The sequence below is a fragment of the Lagenorhynchus albirostris genome, chromosome 3 (assembly GCF_949774975.1).
Source record: "Lagenorhynchus albirostris chromosome 3, mLagAlb1.1, whole genome shotgun sequence".
Lineage (NCBI taxonomy): Eukaryota > Metazoa > Chordata > Mammalia > Artiodactyla > Delphinidae > Lagenorhynchus > Lagenorhynchus albirostris.
This window is the reverse complement of record NC_083097.1, coordinates 125,582,987-125,605,615: the sequence shown is the minus strand read 5'-3', so window position 1 is coordinate 125,605,615 and position 22,629 is coordinate 125,582,987. Positions and strand designations below refer to the sequence as shown.

Below are 22,629 nucleotides of genomic sequence, written 5' to 3'. Positions count from 1 at the left end.
ACGTAGCCAGGACCCCTATTACTTCCTCAGAGACGTAAAGTAAGATGGCTAACCAGCAAGCGAGGGCAGAGCAAAGCGTTGAACCCAAAAAGATGTCAGACGCCAGACCCCAGCTCCCTGACTACCGGGCCGCCACACCTGCAAAGCCAAACAGTAATAATGACACCATCTACCAAGCCAGACAGGCAGGGCTCTACCACTGTGGTCTCAGTAATCCTTTCAACAGCCCTCTACGCTACACAGAGAAGGCAATCATGGCCCCAAAGGTTGAAGTCACCTAGTGTGGTGTCTTCTCAGCTAACGCCTGGCAGAACTGGGATTCCAACCTAGATACCTCTCAGCTCTGAACCACAGGCTCTTGGGGTTCAGCCACAGAGCATTCCCCTGAAAGGGAGAGGCTGCCGTGGGAATTAGAATAATTTACTATAAAAATCAGGATGCTCTCGAAGAAACGGCTCATAACCTGTAGCTCCTACTGTAGCAAGACAACTCAGGACCCCGTTCCCCATCAGACCAGCCTCTGGTGCAGGACTCTGGCAGGTCTACTCTCTCTGGGCCTCACTTTCCCCACCTATTTAACCCCTATTTAACCAGATGACACGGCTCTCAAGTTTTAAGAATCTAAAATCTTTTCACGCATCTGAAACTAAGTAAATATTAATGTGGTATTATGTTTGTACAGCTTTCTACAGTTTATAAAACACTTTTTACATTGATTATCTCATCTATCCAACAACCCTGCTGCTGAACTAACGTCCTCACCTTATAGAGTGGGAAAGAGTGACTTAAGCCGCTTAGTCAAGTCACACAGCAGGTAGGTGTCAGAACCAGGATGTGAATCCTCACTCTAGTCCACTGGGCTTTCTCCTTCAGCTGGGGTGCCAGAGAGGAGGGTGGAGCCCAAGAAGGTCCCAGGGTACTGTAAGGGAAAGTGGGGGGAAAACAAGCACACCCATATAGAAGAAGTATCAGCAACACAATAGGCAGTTCATTGGAAAGGAAACACAAGTGACTCTTAACCATGAGAGAAAGACTGCAAATTAAAACTTCAAAGAGACACCAGATTAACAAAGGTCAAAAAAGTTTAATACCATGGTGTTGGTGGACAAGCATTTCCTATTCACTTCTGTGGGAAGGCAAAACTGATGTAATTTCATGAAGGGGAATGTGGTAACATTCATCGAAATTTCAAATGCGTACACCCTTTAACTGGGCAATTCCACTTGGCAGTATTTATCCTACAAATCCATTCACACATGTGCAAAATGACGCTCATACAAAAATATTCACTACAGACTAGTAGCAGCACTAAATTAGGAAGAGCCTAAATGTCCAATAGAAAACTGGTTAAGAAAACTACAGTCAAGCCAAAACATGAAGCAGATCTTTCTTTATATACTGATATGAAATCATCTTTAAGATATAATATTAAGTGGAAAAAAAGCAAGTTGCAGGGCAATAATCTTAGCTGGCTACCATTTGAGCAAAAACTTGAGGCAAAAGTTAGACCATATATATGGTGGTTGCACAATTTTTCTCTGGAAGAACATTTTAGAAATTGGTAGCCGGGCTGCTGTGGGGATAGGAGCCCAAGACTTCCATGTGTAACTTTTACAATTTTTCAAGGAGGATCACGTATTACATTTTCAAAATAAATACAAAAGCAAGTCTATTGTCTCTTTCCCATCGAACAATGCTGTATGTTGAAACCAGCATGAAAATTAACTTGCTAGGTAGCTGGATCTTCCCAGGGCCTGTTCCACATGACCCCCACCAAATCTCTTCCCCTTGGGCCGGCTCCGATAGCAGCCTCAATCACAAGGTGGATCAGTTAACACTTTAAATGGGCTGACTGAGTAAAAGATTCTAAATCAGGAAGTCTGGGTTTAAATACGTTCTCTACCAGCACGGGTGTTTATCTTGCTCTGCACATATTAACAAACGTATATCTAAAAAGATGTGATGCACAGTGTGTGGAATAAAAGCCAAACCTCTGGGGTGATTAAATTCTGGGGCATAATGGTGATCAGTCATGTGAAATACTTGGAGATGATCAGATATTGTCCAAACTTGATAGGGTCTGAGTTAAAACAGTAGTGGTCACTGAAGTGGGCCCAGGCTGGTCAAGTAATAACACTGCCTTATCTCTGTTTGTGACTCTAAAACTTGCAATTAGCTTTGGAATCCATGACACGTGCTTTGTCACGGCAATGCAGGGATTGATCCCATTTTATGAAGAAGGAGAGAGGTCACATGGTGGGCAGCATTTAAACCAGGACTTCAGTTGAAGTTCTCTGTTTCGCAAGGTCACGGGCAGAAATCAGTCCATAAAGGACCAGAAAGTAGAAGTGTGCCCAAAGAGGGAAGTTTGGCTGGAGGTGGAACAGGCCAAAAAAAGCACTGCTTTTGACTGGTTGTTTCTGGGTGTGGGATTTTTTTTTTTTCCTTTTGCCTATTTATAGTCCCTTAAATTTCAATAAGTTAACACCTGATACTTTTACATTAATAACAAGAAAATACAATGTATATAAAACAGAGAATGATATATTCAGTTGAAAGGCATTTAAATACACCAAATTGCTAAGAGTGGTTGTTTCTTGAGGGTAAGAGATTACAGGATGGAGGTAACCTCACTTTCTGTGACAAGTTCGCTCCTAACGTTGGAAATGTTTTAATATTTTAAAATTTTTATTAAAAATGTTTTAAATATTAATTTAAAAACAGATACATTTGTTGAAAAACCGATGAAAATATAAAGTGAAGAAAAAATTTTAAGGCAATAAGTATTTCTCCAAAACACCTTGGGATTAACGGTGAATTATGGAGCAATTAGACAAATGTCTGAGTTACAGAGATATAAAATTTCTGTTTTAAATTCCATCATTTTTAGCTTCCTCTATTACCCAACAAAACCGCTTTTCAATTAACTTGTTCTGTAAGGCTCAGAGCAGAGCCTCCCCTGGATGCAGGCAGATGTCATCTCCCAGGCTGAAGCAGGGCCAGGCTGCCTGCGCGCACCCACCAAGCGCACATGGACCTGCCTGTCAGTCCCTCCGTCACCTAATCCACCCGGCTGCAAAATGCAAAAGAATCCGGCAGCTGGTGAGGGCTGGAGGGAGTTGGGTAGCTCTGGTGTTGAATTGCCTGTTGGCCACATGGTACGGTAAGTGTGGTCGTTTTTTTTCCACTTGCTGTGAGCTTTCTTTAAATAATTGCAGACCTCGTGGTTGAGCCAGCAGGATCTAAGCGTGAAAGGCACCAGAGACCAGGGCCCAAGAATGGCCATCCTGAGCCTCACAGAGCACCCAGAGCCAAGTGCGCAGAACCCCGGGGTACCTCAGAATTCACTGACACCTTCCCTCCCTTCTTAAAATATTTTTTAACGAAAACAGAGAGGAAAGCTAAAAGACAGTTTTACAAATAAAAGAATGATTCAAGATAGATAAAACAGTACTGTGGAAAAAAAGGAAGAAATCAATTTTAGATATAATCAGTGGAGGATTTTGAATAATTTGCTCCTTTAAAAAAATCTGGTCCAAAGTTCCTGATTTTCACCCAATCTTTCCACCCCCATGAGTGACTTATCCAAATGTTCCGTGATTCACTGGGGAGGTTGGAAATTGGGGATTCTCTTGCCTGGAGTTCCTCCTCCACCTTCTCCTCTTTCCAAACCCACACGTTTAAGGCACATGATCCCATGACAAATTTCTTCCAACTTGCAGTTCAAAGAAAAGTCAGCACCTGTCACCAGCAAAGGGGACACAACCAGGGGAGTTAAGGACCTGCCACTGGCTTTGCCCGCTGGATGGAGGGAAATCACGTTGCCCATCTGAGATGTGACCATCTCCCAGCTCCAGGCGTCTCCAGTAACCAACCTTCTCCCCCTCTATCCAGTACCTGGCAGTTCTGCCTCAAACAGAATTTACAAAACAAGACAGCCCCTGCGACAGAAAAAGGATAAATCACAGCACGGCAGAGATGGCGAAACTCAAGCCCAGAGAGGGGGTCAGACTTGTCCAGGGTTACACAGCAAAGAGGGACAGGCAGGACCTGAACCGAGGCCTTCTTCCAGACCACCAGGTACAACACTCTCACCGTGGCACTCTGATCTCCAGGGCAGCTACAAAATTCTCTAAACAAGATTTTCTCTTCCCTACCTCAAACTTAGAGGAATCGATGGAAATTACACTTTTGGGGGGGAGTTGCAGCTATTGCAAAATCACACAGTGGAAGGCTGCTGCAACTCCATAAAGACTGGGGATCATTGCTCCAAGGAGAATTGGAGATAATCTTGGGAACTCAGTCTAGACGAGGCACAGACATCAAAGGGCCCTAGACAAGGGCCCTTTCAAACACCATCCCTTCTGCACCTTGCAGACTTGGGGGCCACAAATCCCACATTCCTCTCAAGTACCTGCAACAAGGACTTTATTGGGTAAGACATTTCCATATCTCTGGGCCTCAGATTCTTTGTGTGTAAAACGGAAATGAAAATCGTCAAAATCGAGGTTGTGAAATCTGGATGTGAAATGCTATGAGAATTGCACAGTGATATGCTAAAAGGGATAATAGTTGAGATGAGACGAGTAATACTAATTATTATTATGGCAATAATTATCACTATCATCATTAAATTCACTGAAGGCTTCCTCTGTAAAGCTACTAGCCTTCTCCTTGTCCATCAAGTACCCAGTGGTTGGGCGAGGTCCCGCCTCACCATGACGGAGACTGCTGCTTCATTGGGCGAAAGGACCTCGGTCAGGGCTGCAGGTGAGAAGCTGTGCCCCAGCCTTGTGCCTCCACTCCACACCTGGGGCTGCACAGACCACTCATTCCATCCTGCCTATGAGGCTCGGGGAAAACCTAGTCACCTCCCCACCCAAGACCTCCCCACTCCTTCAGAGCAGCCTCCTGCTAGTTTCTAGGGCTGGAAATCTTGGTGCTCCTACTTGTGATTCTTCTAGACACTTAGTTCATCCTGTATGTTCTTCCCCCTCACAGGAGTCATCCAGCCAGCTCAAACCCTCCACTGATGGGGAAGGAGCTCATGTTTGCCCCCCCGCACCTCTGTCACTCACTGCTCATTCACCAGCCACAGGACGTGCTGGGCCTTATGACAGGCTGGCCTCTCCCTAAGATGCCCTTCCCCACCGAGTCAGCCAGTTCATCCCTCAATACTACTCTTTCTGCTACACGAGCTGCCTGGATACTCCCTCTGCCCCGGTCACCCTCACGGCCACCTGCGGATCTGATTTTCCCAAGATGGGAAGCAGGGCTTGCTCAAATCTGCAATCCTAGCTTCCTGCACAGAGGGAGTGATTGCTGCATGGATAGGGAAAGGAAGAGGTATCAACTGATAATCCATGATTCTGTACCTCATGAGGTCCACCAGTTTTTGTCACCCATCTGTCATCAAACCAACCAGTCACTGATGGTCACTGTTAAGAAGAATAACCACCCCCAGGCACGGCACTAAGTTCTTCAGACATTATATCATTTCAACCACTCATTGATATACTTACTATTATCCCATTTCACAGGTGAGGAAACTGAGGCCCGGGCACATTAAGTAACATGCCCTAAGCCACTCAGCTGCTAAATGACAGATTCTGGACTCAGACCCCAATTCAGAGCTCTAGTCATAACCACTATTCTAGCTGCCTTCCACTGACCCTCAAAATCCAGACCCCAGGCTGAGTCCCTCACTGGAACCAGCTGATTCTGTTCCACCTCTGCTTGTCCCAAAACTGAATCCTTGAAAATGAACTGTGCGGTCACCTGAACAAAGTATTTCTTCTCATTCTGGAGTGGATTCTACATCTCCCTCCTTCCCTCTTATGCCTTTGACCTCATCCTCTAGCCCCCTCTGCTCTCCCCAGGACTTGATCTACTAATCTGGGCCTACTTTGTCTCTAGGGAGAGAAGCTTCCGGTAAGATACCATCATTGTCCTCTAGGCTCGCCTGCTGCAGTGCCTGGCCTGAGAGCACCCCCAGAGGTGGGAGATTGCCACATTCCTGCTGGGGGCTGGTTCACAAAGTGCAAGCCAGGCAGCCACTCCCTTGGCCACCAGGACAAAGAGTAAGTGCTGGAGGCCTGGGTGCTGCTGGGCAGGTGCCCGTGGTGACACCCACAAGATAGGGAGGAGCTGCTGCCCAACCCTAGGGAGCAAGTAGTGTGAGGTCACTGGGGCACTGAGGCATGACTCCTTGGGGGCAGGGCACTGCCGGGGGGCCTCTGGGGGCCTGTGCCTGCCTTGGTCAGCAGAGGAGCTAATCCCCCAGCCCACACTCACCCTCTGAGCCTCACGTCCCTCATCTGAAGATTGGGGCTCTATCTCCTGGGGTTGTTGAGAGAGTTAAGTGAACTCAGCACAGTGGCCAGTACAGATTAAGGCCTCAACAAAAATTGAATTCATTCATTCAAGAAATATTCAGTGAATGCCAACTATGCATCAGGCTCTAGGCTAGCTTCTGGGGGTACAGTGGGAACCAGACAGGCAATGTCCAGTCCTGGTGGAGCTTCCTTTCCCATAGGGGCAATAGGCAATCAATGAGGTACAAATTAATAAATAAAGTATCTGGCGGTGCTTTGTGACCGCCTGGAGGGGTGGGATAGGGAGGGTGGGATGGAGGGAGACGCAAGAAGGAAGAGATATGGGAACATATGTATAACTGATTCACTTTGTTATGAAGCAGAAACTAACACACCATTGTAAAGCAATTATATTCCAATAAAGATGTAAAAAAAAAAAGAAAAAAGTATCTGGGATACTTAAATGCCTTCAAGAGACAAGAACATGGTACTGTGACAGAAAGTGGACAGAGCAGGGGGATCGGGGAAGGCTTCTCTGAGGAGGAATGTCTCAGCAGATCTGGAGGAGGTGAGGGGGCAGCAAGCCATGGTTATGCCTGGGAAGAGCATTCCCGGCAGAGGGAACAGCATGTGCAAAGGCCTCACTACACTAGCTGGAAGAATACTCCTATTATCACTGGAGCCAAACCCTGTCCTCTCCACAGAAGCAGCAAATATAGCTGGGAGGACAACTCACTGAGCATCAGAAGAAGTGGGTTCTAGCTCTAAACCACCAATATGGCCTGGCATGACAACCTGCACCTGTTGATCTTTAAGGGTCTGTAGCTAACCTGCATTCCCTTGGGCTCCCTCCTTTCTTCCTCTTCCAACCCACCCCCCTCTTAAAGTCATCACGATCCCACCTCCTGAGTTGCCCTAGAAGTGTGTGTGTGTGTGTGTGTGTGTGTGTGTGTGTGTGTGTGTGTGTGTGTGTGTGTGTGTGTGTCTGTCTGTCTGTCTGTCTGAGGCTTGAGGACAGACAGAGGGATGAAGACAAATATCTGAAAACTGATTCACTGCCGGATCCTGTCAAATCACCCTCTGGGGCTCCACTTCCCGCTCTGTAAAATGGGAAATCTGCTCTCCTCTTGCCTATGACACGATATTGATGTGAAGATCAAATAGAAATGCCAGATAAGGAAGCCACCCTGCTTTACACAGGCATCATATAGGGGCCTTCTATCTGCTTCTCCATCATTTGTATCCTGTGCTCTGGACTAAGGCAGGAAGGACAGAGAAGGGAGGCAAAAACAGAGTTAATTCCAGACACTCTACAAATAGTATCTGATTGTTCAGGCCCAAGACAGGGGTGCTATGACAGGGAGCTTTCTAAAAACATAGATGCTTAAGGGCTTGCTCTCAAAGATCCTCATTCAGTAAGTCTGGGATGGCTTCAGACGTATAATTATTATTTTTTTTAAAACTACACTGATGATTCTGATATGCACTCATGGCTGAGAACTACTGATTAGTTCTACCAACTCTGGCAGGTAGAAGCTATTATTATTCCCATCTGGGAGCTGGCTAACTAGAGCACAGAGCGGCTAACTCCTTGGGTCACACAGCTAATAGTCATAAAGCTAAGATCTAAACCAGACAGTCTGCTCTCATTCATCACGAGTTTACACAGTTTCTTGAAGCCACGCAGCGTTTGTCACAGGCTCTTTCTACTACTCCATGCAGCCTTGGAAACCCAAAAGATAACATCTCACCAGAGGAGACTGCACCAACTTTCAAAGAAACTTTTACGGCTCGACTAACTCCTTCTTCATCTGGCATTATCGAGAAATAATGTGTGCTCACAATAAGCAGGGTTTATATCAATAGAGAACTTTGAAACTTTTCCTGCTTTTGACAGACTTCCTATTTTACACGGTAACACCAAAATACATTTCACTTTCTTACTCCCTTGAACAGAGAACACCGATCAGAATATACCTTTCCTCAGAGATGACACGCTGTCTCTACCATGCATTAGAGCTTTGTACTTTTGTACAGTAATGTATTCAGAACAAGGGGCCTGGGCTTCCCTGGTGGCGCAGTGGTTAAGAATTCACCTGCCAATGCAGGGGACATGGGTTCGAGCCCTGGTGCGGGAAGATCCTACATGCTGTGGAGCAACTAAGCCCGTGCGCCAGAACTACTGAGCCCGCGAGCCACAACTAGAGCCCGTGTGCCACAACTACTGAAGCTCGCACACCTAGAGCCTGTGCTCTGCAACAAGAGAAGCCACCACAATGAGAAGCCCGCGCACCGCAACGAAGAGTAGCCCCCGCTCGCCACAACTAGAGAGAGCCCGCGCACGACGAAGACCCAACGCAGCCAAAAATAAAAATAAATTTATATTTAAAAAATCATTAAATTACCCATAAATAGTGGTAATTTAAAAAAAAAAAGAACAAGGGGCCTCCTCGCCCCTTCACTAAAAGGCCCCAAGTGGTTTTCAGTGCTGAGTCCACGTGTTTCTGTCTCTGGTGGAACCAAACGCTTGCACGGACACATGCTAACAAAACGGGTTTGCTGTTTCTAATGTCCTGAGGCATGGACAAGACTGCCAAGCTTGTAAGAATTGTGTGTAAAGGAAGAGTGAATTGGCCCTAGGCAGGAAGGGTAAGGAGTGATCTTCTGTGGAACAGACTGAGTCTTGAGGGGATCCTGAGCAAGGAATGATGCATATGGCTTAGAGTTAATCCTTTGGGGCTGGAGAGTACAGTCCTTGGTCCCTGAGTGATCCCTCCCCCACTTTACCTCCCTGGATTCCCTCCCCACTTGCTTCCTCCATAGTGGAGGCTAGCTTGCCCAGTCCCTCTGGAAAAAGCAGCTGGGCAATGAACATGAGGCCCAGTGTAAGGTGTTGGTTTCAATCTCCCTGGAAGGCGTAGGGACATTTGACCAAATCCCTCCCTGTAGATACGCGAGAGACTCCTGAAGCTTTGAGTTGGGCCAGAGCAACGCCCTGTAACAGACTGGATTCCTAACCTGTGGTTTAACATTCCACAAAGACCTGCCCACTGGAGGTGCGTTCTGATAGGGGTTTCTGGAGGCTCCAAAAAAATGTTTGCCTTTGATTCCTTTGTATGCAAGGCTTATCTTGGAGATGACGGCAGTGGGGCCCTTGTGGGGACCAGTACAATCACCACACACACCCCTCACCCACACATTCTAGCTCCAAGCACAGAGAAGGAGCTTCTGGGGCCAGGCAAATGACTGGTGACTTTCCTGAAAGATCAAACAGCATTTGTTCATTCATTTAGTCATTCAACAAATATGTATTGGGGGCCTACAGTGTGCCAGCCACTGTTCAGGCACTGGGGGATTTGATGCTGAACCAGCCTGACAAGACCCCTCTCCTTACGGAGCTCTGGTCCTGACTGGTTACAGAAGAGAGAACGGTAGAGAATAAACACATACACAAAGGTTATCACAGGCTGGGACCAGAGTTTTGCATTTAACAAGCTCCAGGGAAGGCCAGGGAAGGCCAGGGATGGGGGTGAACCTGGCACATGGTGGGCCCAGAATAAATAGGTATCTACTCCCCATACAAATCTTCCCCCAAAGCAAATTCTCTTCTGCCACCCCCTACCACCATCTCAGTTATAGGGATGCCATTCTGAGCCCCCTGTACTCTGTCACTTCTCTCCCACATCCACTCACTTCCTTTGAGCCCCCCGGTTGAGGGCAAGTTTAGATGCCTTCTTCCTGCTGTCCATCACCCCCATTCCAGTCCTTTCTATATGCTCAGCCAGATTAGTCACACTGCAGTGGTTAAGACCATGTGCTCTGAAGCCAGGCAGACCTAGGCTCAAATCCCAGCCTTTCCACTACTTGTCTGGGTGATTGGGGGTGAGTCACTGAACTTCTTATACCCTTAGTTTTCTGGTTTGTCATAGGACCAACCTCACCAGGTAGCTGAGACTCCTTTACCTGACAATGTACCTGAAGGTCCTAGCTTAGTACTTGGCACATAGTAAGTGGTCATTAAATGTTACCTATTTCTTATGGTTACTGTTATAAATAATACTACTAACAAAAACCTTTGCTGACTTCTCACCAGGACATTCAAAGCTCTCCCTTACAGCCAGTTTCCCTGTGTGTTTTGTTTTGGAGTGGCTGAGTGGCAGATATAAACGAATCAGGGTGACAGAATACAGAGTGAAGGCAGGACATGCAAATATATGCCATAGACTGTGTCACAGAGCAAAAAGGGGGCACTTCTCAGAGAAGGATTAGGGGAGGCAGCACTCAAGCTGGCCTTAAAGGATGCTGTTGGAGATTGAAAGGAGCAACAGATACCTCATGGTAGGGGCCCTAGTGGTTACCAGGTATAGGGAAGGAACTGCAGAACAGTGCCAGCACCTCAAACTGGGGAGTCAGCCTCAGTCTACCCAACTGTAAGATGGGGGTAACAGGGCGGACCACTTCATGGGGTTCCTCTGAGATTAAATGCTGTTGCTTGAAAGGGTTAGCAGTTGTTAACTGTTCTCATCACTGTCACGGTTGAAGGATATGGTTGAAGAGGAGGGCAGCCTAGGAACACCTAACATCAGGATCCACGTTAAAAATAATATATTGTTCTACTCTTGTGGCAATGGGTACAGTGTTGCATGATCAATACTACCGGATGAGTGAACGGACGGACGGATGGATGGATGGATGGAATGATGGATAAATGGGTAGGCATCTGAGGCCCCGAATGCCATACCAAGGAGCTTGATTCTGCAGGTCATTGAGGGTGGGCCTGCAGATGTTTTGAGCAGGGGCTGCTGGGGCCTGGGGTTACTAGCAGCATGGAGGCTGGGCCATCCTCAGTGCCCAAGAAGCAGGTCAGGGCCTTCCCCAGTGTCCTGGGTACCACAGTTCTCTGAGAGGAGCCTGAGACCAGAAATAAAGGCTCAAGCAGCCACGTTGCCAAGGCTGTTTGCCATGGCAACATCAGGGAGCCACTCGTGGGCCGGCTGCTGCAACTGCTCAGGGCTTGGTTTCTAACGTCTCCTCGCTCTCCCTCTGCTAAATGACTCTGTTCTGCCAGGCAAGCACAAGGAAAAAACACGGCGGCAGAGCTGCCGGGGAGCATCCATCTCAGCCAAGCAGGGCTCTCCCGGCTGAGTTCCCAGAGAGTGGGTCCCAGACAGCTGAGTCCCTGCTATGCAGAGCCAGCCCTGGCCAAGCAGATAGCAGCCAGGGGTCCTGTCCTGCCTCTGCTGGGTGATCTGAAGGCTTTCCCTGGTCTGCTCCCTGTCTGTTCCTTTACTTCAAGGTAAGGGCATTGAGCAAGATGGTCTCTAAGGCACTCCCAACTCCCTGAAAGCTCAAGTTTACCTTGGTGTATTTACATAATTACCATTGTCATCTTCACAGAGGCTACCAATTTATTGGGTGCTTGCTATATGTCAGGCAATGTGGCAGGCATATTTATCTTCTGCAGTTATCCTAAGAACATACTATAATTATCCCCAATTTTCCATGAGGCAACTGGGGTCAGAGAGGTTAAGACACTTGCTCAAGGTCACACAGCTAGTAAATGGTAGAATGCTGATTTAAACCCTTGGAAGTTAAGCTCCAAAGCCCAGAGTTCTTAATCACTACCTGATATTTCCTCTCCTCTCTTCAAGCAGCATCTAACTGGATTCGCTTTCCTAAAAGTCACGTTGGAACACCTGGCTAAGGCTGGATGGGATTCCTCTTCAGTCCCCCCAGAAGTACAGGGGAAAGGAAATTATAATACTAGAAACCTCAGGGCTAAGACAGGATCAAGGACCAAGAGTTCAGTGGGAAGATAAGTAGCAAGATCTGAATTATGGGCTGCCCTGGTGGCGCAGTGGTTGAGAGTCCACCTGCCGATGCTGGGGACATGGGTTCGTGTCCCGGTCCGGGAAGATCCCAAATACCGCGGAGCGGCTAGTTCCGTGAGCCACGGCCGCTGAGCCTGCACGTCCGGAGCCTGTGCTCCGCAACGGGAGAGGCCACAACAGTGAGAGGCCCGCGAACCGCAAAAAAAAAGAAAAAAGAAGATCTGAATTATATTTGCCTGTTTTTATTATTAACAATGGCTCCCATTTATTGGGCATTTCGAAACACTTTATGGGCATCATCTTTAGGAAAGTAGCCTTTCCTAAAACCCCTTAAGGTATCTGCTACTATCAGTCCTATTTCCTAGATAAAAATGCTGAGGCACAAAGAAATTTTGTGCCAAAGGCCACAGGGCTTGCCCCAAGCATAGTACCATCCTAGGATTCAAAGCCCTCTCAGCCACTGAAACAAATAATTAGAGAAAACATTTGTTTTCTTTCCTAAAAGACTGAGCAGTAATTACAGGCCTTTGGAGATAATTAATCAATGACTTTGCCAATGACTTGTAAAAGTCTCTCTGGTCTCCTTACTCTAGACCTGAGCTGCAACTCAGGCTCTTCCCTAAGGAAAGAGCAGAGCGGGGAGCCCAGGAGTCTTGCTGCCACCATGGCCTAGCTATGTAACTCCAGGACAGGCCCCTCCTCTCAGCTCTGTCAACTCCTAACCCTGCAGCCCTGTCTCCCTCAAAGGATGGTCCTCGGCATCTAATGAGAAAACCAAGGTCAACTGCAAGGGAAGTGGGTGAGGCCCCTGGGGTTTAGGAACAGCGAGAGCAGGAGGAACATGCAGCCTGCCCAGGGTGGTGGTGGACTGCACCCCAGGGTCCTACAGCCACCACAAAGGCCAGCCACCCTGGGCAGCAGTGTCTCTCCAAGGACTATCACCCTGTCCCTCTCTGAGAGCCAAGACCCACCCTCCCCTCAAGTGCTGATACTGGAAAAGAACTCGTCAGAGAGTCAGAGACCTGAGCTTCCTCCAGCAAGATGGCTTCTTCTCCTGTGCCCCAGTGTCCCTTCTTCTGAGAAAGGCAGGGGTAGGTCTGATGCACTCTAAGATCCCTCCCAAGCTGAGGAGAGGGAGCTGCTTAAGGACCAACGTTCAAATCCCAGGTTAGACACTCACTAGCTCCAAGACCCTGAATGACTTAACCCCTGTGTCTCAAGTTCATCACTTACAAAACGGGAGAAACAGAAGCCACCTCACCATTACTGGAAGAAACCCATGCAACAGTACTCAAGTCTCTTCACAGATACACACTGAAACAGCCATAGATGACATGTGTTCTGTGGGTGGATGAACAAGAGTGGCCCCTGGTCCAAAATGGCTGAATCTGAGTGTCAGGGGCATGGAGATTCCCTATTCCCTTCCCACCACTGGCTTCTGCTGTGTATGTTCGACATTTTCCATCGTAAAATGTTTAAAATACAAAGTTCTTTGCAGAGAACCTGACACCTAATCATACAGAACATTCTTCTGCTCAAAAACTCATCTGCTTCATGGGTAACCACAATGCTAGACCAGGATAAAAATTATTTTTTCTTGCCCTCCCTGAGCTGTCATCCTAGTTGTAGGGTTAAACGCATACATGCAGGCAGGGACTTCCCGGGCGGTTCAGTGGTTAAAACTCTCCGAGTTCCCACTGCAGGGGGCACGAGTTTGATCCTGGTCAGGGAACTAAGATCACGCATGCCAAGCAGCCCAAAAAACAAAAAGCACGCAGGCACCAGTAGATAGTGAGTGGCACCCTCCACCTCAGTGGAAGAGGCAGTACAGTGTGCTTCACAGGCCTTCCAGAGCGGTCAGGTGTGACCTGGGGCTTGAATTGCAGGGAAGCTATGAAGACATTAAAATGGTGGGGATGGAGGCCTGGAGAGGAGCTTTCAGGTCATTCCACAAGCGTTTTATTAGTCTGTCTCTTCTCAGGAACACATGCTCTGAAGAGGCTCATAGTCTAGCTCATTTGTTCACTCACTGAGTATTCTGAACTGTGTTCCAGGCACTTGTCTATTCATTGTGGGAAAAAATGGTCAATGAAGTGAACAAAAATGCTTGCCCTCATAGAGCTTAACAATCTGGAGTGATTTCCTAAACACTTAACAAGACCTACGTTAGAAGAGATGCATCTACTATTGGGTGCTTCTATGCCAGGCATTGTGTGGGGTGCTTTAAATCCATTTTGTCCTTTGATTCTCATTGACTCCTCAAAACAGCTTTATCAGGGAAGTACTATTTATCATTACCTTTACACATGAGGAAATGTAAGTTTGGAGAAGTCACGTGACCCACCAAAGGTCTCACGGCTAGTAAATCACAGAACCAGGACTCAAACCCAGCCAGGCTTCAGAGTGCACCCTGCCACACGTGGGATGGAGTAGTGGTACCTGGAGGTGAGAAGGCGTCACCAAAATGATGGCATGGGAGCTGAATCTTGCAGGATAAATAATGGAAATAGTGGAAATGGAGACAGAGGAGACAGAAAACAGCTGCGTGAGCCAACGTTTCCTGGAAGAAGATTCATGACATAGCCAGGGGCGGACCAGGATCCCAAAGGGAAAGCAGACAACTCAGGATGAACTCAGGGGCCTAACTCTCCAACTTCAAGAACCTGAAGGTTCTTGAAATTGGAGAGTTCTTGCACATGAAGCTAAACTTTGGCCTTTAAGTTAAAAGTACTGGGGAGCCATGGGTGATGTGTGAGCAAGGGAGTGACATCAGACATGTACTCTAGGAGGACCGATCTGCCGTCAAGGCTGAGGACAAGTAGGAGAGGAAAAAGTCTGGCGTGGCAAAGATCCGTTTGGTAGTAAATGCAGGAATCCAGTTGTCAGTGGACAAGGACCTAGACCAGAGTCGGAGAGAGGAACAGAAAGGTCAGTCCAATCCAACTGATTCCTCATCAGCTGAGTGTCCACAGGGTGTATGTGAGACATTCAACTATGTTGGAAGAGGAGCGACAGTAAACAACACTGCTCATTCTCTTCTAAATGACTGTATTTGGGTTCCCTCCACCCTTATATCACAAGAACTATGCTTCCCTTTCCTACAAAGAAAAGACTGCCTGGGAGGGAGTTAGTTCCATCCTTGCTCTTACCCTTCTAAAGTGTTTCAGAGAGAGAAAGATTCCAAGTTTTGTGAACAGCAGTTGGATGTTCATTTTATATACATTCGATTATTTAATTCCCAAACCTGAGAGTTGGGGCCTAATATCCCCATTTCATAGACTGAGGAACAGAGGCCTAGAGAAGCAGAGGGACTTATGAGTTCTGCCTTCTTTCTCTACAGTTGGCCTTCATTTGCTCAAGGTGCTATGAACAGAACAGAACTATGAACAGAAACAGAGTAGCCCCTGTCTTCATGGAACTTGGAGTCAAGAGGTCTAGGGACCTTGCCCACTGAGCCTGGCTCTTCCACTTCCTCCAAGGTAATGTAGGTAGAGCATCTTCATCAAGTCAGTGAGTTTTCTGAAACTGTAAATGCCTCATCTGTAAAATGGGAATAATAGCACCTACACTTTGTAGAATCTTTATGAGAATGAAATGTAATAATGCAAACAGAAGGCTCAGCAGAGCACACAGCACATGGCGAATGCTCCATAAATTGCATTGATGATGCACCATCGTCCTAGGAGATAGCCATTAACACTGCAGTGCTCGTATCAGGGACTCACTTCTAAGCCCAAATCCAAGCTCCCATTTGCAAGGCTGCTTCTGACTCAAACCAGTATTCCTTCTATTGTTCCAGAGACAGAAAAAAAAGGGTGACTCACCTTTTTTTGGCAATGATGAAGCTTCTGGCTGGCCTGCACCAGCTGGGGAGAGGAGGACCCTAGGGGGAAGGGGAAATATAAGCCCCCAGGGCCCAGTTGCTGGGCCATTGCCTTTCCTGGGTTTCACAGGCATCCTGATCATTAGCACCAGCCAGGAAGCCCCAGTGAAAGTGAACCCTGGGCCTCTGGTAAACAAATCCAGCAAACGAGTCCCCTTCTGGGCTCAGGTGAAAAAGTTACTCCCCAGGGTCTCACACAGGTTTAGAGTAGGTAAAGGCACCCAGCGAAGGATTCACTTCAACCTGCTCCTATAGATGGCCAGAACCCTGACTTGGAAAAGAAGTTAACCCTGGCTTCAGGGGCTGTGGAGGCAGCAATATTCCAGACTTAGCAAGTCAACATTAGTGAACCCATTTTCCCCAATTCTCCATGTGGCATGAGCCCCTTCTGGTGCTCGGATCCAGTCTTAGAACAATGAAGAGATAGAATACCAATCAAAAAATGGGCCAAGTTCACCAACACAACATTTCACAGAACAGAACCACAAATGGCCCATAATCATATGGGGAAAAGGTTCAGCATCACAAGTCATCAAAGAAATGCACATTAAAACAATAAGGTGACAAAATTTATTGATGAACAGACTGGTAAAAATGAAAAACAATTAAAATACCAAGAGTTACCGGAGTATGAGGAACCAGGCATTCCCACACAATGCTGGTGTGAAATTAGCACAATCTTTCTAGAAGGCAATCCAGAAATGTGTTTACTAAACGCCTGCATAGTTCCTTTGACAGAGTAATTTCATTTCTAGGAATTCAAATGAAGAAAAGGCATATGCAAAGATATTCATTTCAGCATGGCTTACAGGAGCAAAAAAAAAAAAAAATTATAAACTACTTAAATGACTAACAATAAAGGATTGATTAAATGCATTATGGTTCAACCCTTAATATTATATAACCATTAAGATATTAAGTAGAATACTTGTTGATGTGGAAAGACAGTGACAGCATATTGTTTGGAGGACAAAAAAAAAGCAAGCTACAACAGTGAGATTCCAAGTTACAATTAGTAAGTAAAGAATGACTCCATTTTTGTACAAAAGATACAATCCATAGGAATCAACAGGAAAAAGTCGGAAAACATATAAAAATTAAGAGTGATTAGATTTGGGTAAGATTACATATTTTCCATTTTTTTCCTTATGCATGCCAGTATTTCCCAACAATTCTATAATTAAATATTTTTAAATGATAACAGGTTAGACTTAATTATTTAAAGTTCCTGCCAACTCTGGGGTGGTGGTGGTGGGATGAATTGGGAGATTGGGATTGATATATATATACACTAATATGCATAAAATAGATAAGTAATAAGAACCTGCTGTATAAAAAGTAAATAAAATTCAAAGAATTTTTTTAAATAAATAAATGAAAATAAAGTTCCTGCCAACTCTGACATTTTGGGCACCTATGCTTGATGCCCCAAGTGACTTCGAACAACCCAGATTTAGTGTGGGCTTACTGTGTGGCCTTTGGAGCCTAAGTCATTGCCCACAGCTGCAGCCCTCTGCATTCCTCTCTTCCATACTCTGCCCGGCTGTCTCCCCAGCCAGCCTGAGTGCTTCCCTTGTCTGTAATTCCTGTGCCTAGCCAAGAGCCGAGCAAAGGAGCTCAGCATGGTGACAGGTGCCACGGGGCACAAAGAGATGAAAGGCACAACTCTAGTTCCAGAATCTTACTGGGACGGAACGCACACACAAAGCGCTTGGTTGTATAACACAGACTAAGAAAACCAGAGGCTAGAGAAAGCAGGGCAAGCCGGGTTGGGGAGGCCTGCTAGAGCTGAGGGCCATGCAGGAATGGTGGGTGAGGGCACTGCAGGCAAGGGGCACAGCCTGAACAACGGGAAGCCAACCCAAAGTCCTTTGGGAACATGCCCCAAACCTTTCCAAAAAACTTTCACAATCCTTGGTCTGCCGAATCTCTGAACTTTGCCCTGAATGGGTAAAAGTTAAGTCTCCTAAACAGGAGCCCTCCCTCTATCTAACCCTGGGTTAGCCACCAAAGACAAGTCTTTGGGATAGAGCCGATAAATTACTTTTACTCACTCTCCCCACCTCTTCCAAAGGGGGAGGGGAGGAGGGGAGGGTCTGGGGGGAGGAGAGGAAGTTGCAGGAACAACAGACATCTCACATGCAAACAGTGCTCACCGCAAGCAACCGAGGGCCTTCTCTTGCGGCGCCACCAACCCCATTTGACAGATGGAGGAAAGGAGGCTCAGAGAGTTAAAATGGCTTGCTCCAGGGTCACCCAGCCAGAGAGTGGGGAAGGCGACTCCACTCAGGCCTTCTGACTCCAAGTCCAGTGCTATTTCGAGGTAACACACAGGACCTGGAGTCAGGAGCCCTGGATGGCTCTGTCACCCACTGGCTGCGTGGTCCTGTACCAGCCGCTCAGCCCTCACAGCCTCTATCCCCAACTGTAAAATGAGGAGGCACGCGATGACCCGCCCAGGTCCTCTTCCGGCTGGCTCTATGAGCCTTCTAGGGGCGGCTGCAAAGCTCCCCCTATCAATTACATTGCCCAAGTTGGGCCGGCAAAGATCACCAGAAGAGCTTCAGCCTATCACGTGGTTAAATAAAAAAAGCAAAACGTCCCGGATTAACTTTCACTGCACTGCTTCTGCTGATACCTGATTACCCAATTTTCAAGTTTCCTTAGGTGAAATATCCCTGCTGGGTACGCACTCCGGACGGCTAAAAGGGCAAAAAATTATTGGTGAGCCAAAGAACACAGAAGATGGAGTTAAACCCAAAACGGACAAGTTCTTGCTATGGGTCTCTGAACAAGTCTCTGGCAATTTCAGGCCTCCTTCATTCGCGTCTTAGGGAAAGGTTTGGAGTCAGCCCCAGACAAGTAAGAGGGCCGAGGGCAGAACTTTCCTAGCGGCAACTCGATCCACCCCGCATCCAGTCCCCCTGGCCCCAGGCTGTCGGCTGGGGGGCCGGGGGCGCCGTGGTGGTGCCAGGGCTGGGATCGGCCTTCGGAGCAGACATGGGAGCGGGGCGAGTGACTGCGCCCGGTGACCGCCGCGGGAGCTACACTGCAGTTTCGTCAGAGGTAAAGGTACGCGCCCGGCGCGCGCGGCGTGTGCACACAAACACACACACCCGCGCGCGCAGACCGTTCATCACACTCTTCCCCCGGCCTGGAGAAGCGCGATCACACGCCACCAGCCTCTTCGGCCCCTGCCCGGAACCCACCCAAGCGGGCCCGCCACCGACCACGAGGCCCCGCGGCTCCCTGACGCATGAACGTCCGCAGCGGGCGAGGACCGGCCTTCTCCTGCGCGTGGCGGGCTTCCTCTCGGCGACACCCCGCCACGCCGCTCGGTTCCAGCAGCCAGCCAGGACTCGCCACCCAAGGTCCGCCAGAGCTGAACGTCTCGTCTGCTGCGTCCCCTCCAAGTCGCATCTCAAGGCAAGAAGTCAGCTAGCAAGCCTCTCCCCGCCCACCCGGTCCCATGACAGCTGCTGCCGCCCAAAGACAGGCAGATATAACAAGAAGCAAAGTTTCCCTCTCTCCCCTCCCACATCCCGCCCCCCCCGACTTCCCCCTCCCTTCCAGTGTTATGCAAAACAAGCCGGCAACGGCGCTCCGACTCCAGGTACCAAACCAGCCCTAGCGAGCCGCGCCCGGGAGCGCCCAGCGGCCCCTCTCGGAGCACAGGCATGCGCCCGCATCCGGGGTCTCATTCTCGGCTCCGCCGCATCCCCAGCCGCCCTGCTACCGGCAGCGGGGCGGCCGTAGAAAAAGCCCTAACTATGGGGCCAAACTTTATGATTGCAACAGGCATGGGGTGGGGAAAACTAGGGAAGGGGTGGGGGGCGCGCACGCCTTGTGCTGGCATTTTCAGTGCAGCTTATCCCAGCAGCAACCCCCCCCCGCCCCTGTCTCCAAGTCACCAGCTTCCTCGCCCCCCCTCCAACTCCCGGCACACCAGGGCACCCTCTCCTGTCACGCGCGTGTCTCCGGTGGGGCTCCCAGGCGCCGCCAGAGCCCGGGACGCCGCCTCGCCTTCCCTTCCCCCAGCATCGCCGAGCGCGCACCGGGGCCGCGCGCCGCAGGGGGACCCAGGCATCCCCAGACAGTCCTCCGCCCCCATCCTGCCGTGCTTTTCCCCCCGGGGGCTCCGCCGGTTAGCGAAACCAGGAAGGTTCTATCCCCGCCCGCATGTCCACGTGCCCCGCAGACCCCTATGGCTTCAGCGGGCAACTGGCAGGAAACTCCGCGCTGCTGGCGCTTTGGGGGAGCCTTGGCGGGGGAGGGGGGCAGCAGCAGAACGCGGGGTATTCGAGACTGGAGAATCAGGGGACTCCGGGGACCGGGGCAAGCGCCTGTGCCCGGGCCACAAGTCCACGTGAAAGTACGGCAGCAAGTGCCGGGAGCCTGAGGGCGCGCCTCCCGCACCCAGAGCCAGCGTAAGGGTCCCCCACACCTTGGCGCGGCTCAACCTCCCCAAGGAAGCGCAGAACCCCCCAGCTCTGCGGGCGTGGGGGCCGGACTCCAAGCAACGAAGGCTAGACCCTCCCCAGCGGCCGTAGCGCCCCCAACGCTCCGGCACGCGCGGGAGGACCTCCAGCTCCCAGTCCCCATAACGAAGCGCATCGCAGGGTGCACGGAAGGGGGGCTCTGCAGCCTGGAACCCCCGATCCCCCCAACACGCCCACCGCTGCCTCCCGGCCTCCGCGGCTGCGGCGGCAGCCCCCGCAGCTCAGCAGCCCTGGCTCTGGGCCCGTGGCCCCTGCTGGCCGTACCTGCGTGTCGGCGAGATAGTTGAGGAAGAAGGAAGAGAGCTCTTCGTCCAGCAGCGCGCCGCAGTCGTTCCCCGCCATCTTCCAGCCGCGGCTGCAGCGTGCGGCGGAGTCAGCGCCGAGCCGGCCGGGGGGGAGGGAGCGAGCGAGCGAGGAAGGGAGGCGGGAGGAGGGAGAGAGGCCGGCGGGAGGAGGAGGGCGGAGCTCGGGCCCCGGCTGCCGCAGGGCAGCTGGCTGCGGGGGCGGGGCCGCGCGGTGCCCGCTCGAGCAGGGGGTCGCGCCCCCACTTTCCTGCGCAAAGTCTGGCGCCGCGATCCTCGCCCGCTGCCCCCTGCCCGGGAGGAAAGCGCCCGTAGCCTGGTGACGGTGCCCAAGCCGACAGTCCGATGCCTGCGCAGCAATGCGGGCAGCCCACCGCTCCTGCCAGAGCGAATCACGTTGCGTTAGCACTGGGCGGGTCCTTCGAGACAACCTGCTTCGGCACAGCTGGGGAAACTGAGGCCTGGGAAGGTGGAGGACCTCGTTTGAAGCCACAGTGCAGTTCAGTGCAGGAAGACAAAGCCCAGGTCTGGCTGCCCTGGAGGCTTGAGTTTGTCATGCCGGGCTGCAGGCCAGAGAGGGAGGGATACCATAGGTCAAAGGTGGAGAAATCCGGGAAGGCTCCTCAGAGGGAGTGGCTTTTTAAAAATTCTTTTCCTTAGAAGATACGTTGACCCATATTCCAAATGTAACCCTCTTTCTCTCTTAAGTATCCCCTCACTCCCTAATTCCCCCCAACCCCCAAAAAAAACCCCAAAACTTCAATGACTTCTCTTACCATGGCCCACAATGTCTTCAAATGGCCAGCCTCCTGCATGCTTCCCCAGGCCCACTGGCCTCCTCCCAGTTTCTTGGGTGAACCATCTCACAACAGGGTGCTGTCCCCTGCCAGCGGATGTTCATCTAGTAAACCACGTCTTCACCGCATCCTTCCTTGCTGCCCCTCAGACTGTCAACCCATTCCCTCTCCCCCTACTCCCACCGTCCTGGGCTCCCTTAGTTCTGCAGGCCTTTAAAACACTGGTTAACAGTTGTCATTTTACATTAGTTTCAGTGAAGATTTGATCTTGGAATCTCTTCCTACTAGACTCTTAAGACCCATGGAAGCAGGGCCTGAATCTGCTTTGGCACATGCTATGTCTCCAGTGCCTGGCATATAGTAGGTTCTTAATAAATAATGTGTTAACTAAAAATCACAGAGGATTTTGATCCCCCATTACTACCACCACACATTGTGTAGATAAGGAAACTGCCCAGAGTCAAGGGTGCACATGGAGTGAGTGCCAGAGCCAGAACCAGGACTCGGGTCTCCTGACGCTAACCTTGAACTCTCATCATCATGCCCTGCTGTTTGCCAGGCAGGAGATGAGGGCACCGCCTGGGTAAAGGCAGGAAGGCGGGAAGATTTAGCCCTGTTTTATTGGGCCCTCCTGCCTCCTTCTCTCCTCCCACCCTGAACTCACAAGGGCTGACCCACCCTGCCTGCCCTACCTGGGCTCCCTCCCAGCCAGAGGAGGAAACAGGGAGGGTCCACAGTACACCTGCTCAGACTTGAACACCAGGGCAAGAGCTTCCTTCTTCTCCAGCCTGAGGTTCCCAGAACTGCAGGGCATGATTTCACTCTTTGGGCTTTAGACCAGTGAGCTTTTAAGGGACAATGAATCCCAAGAGAAAGCCTAGGACTTCCGCGGCGGTCCAGTGGTTACGACTCTACTCTTCCAATGCAACAGACGCGGGTTCGATCCCTGGTCAGGGAACGAAGATCCCACATGGCACGCAGCCAAAAAAAAACAAAAAAACGA

At 49.7% G+C, this 22,629-nt stretch overlaps 1 protein-coding gene across 5 annotated transcripts in view; it reads right to left on the bottom strand.

Moving 5' to 3' along the window:
* The window catches only part of PPARGC1B (PPARG coactivator 1 beta), a 113,421-nt gene extending 92,317 nt beyond the window's left edge, over positions 1 to 21,104 (bottom strand). The window contains exon 1 of one of the 5 annotated variants that reach the window (XR_009539624.1): positions 20,792 to 21,104. Coding sequence is in view for 4 of the 5 variants with exons in the window: in XM_060143946.1 (XP_059999929.1) it covers positions 20,792 to 20,869 (78 nt within the window). In the remaining variant the exon portion in view is untranslated. The remainder of the gene's footprint in view (positions 1 to 20,791) is intronic. The other 4 variants (XM_060143946.1, XM_060143948.1, XM_060143947.1 and 1 more) reach the window with 4 other exon arrangements.
* Positions 21,105 to 22,629: the final 1,525 nt, after the last annotated feature.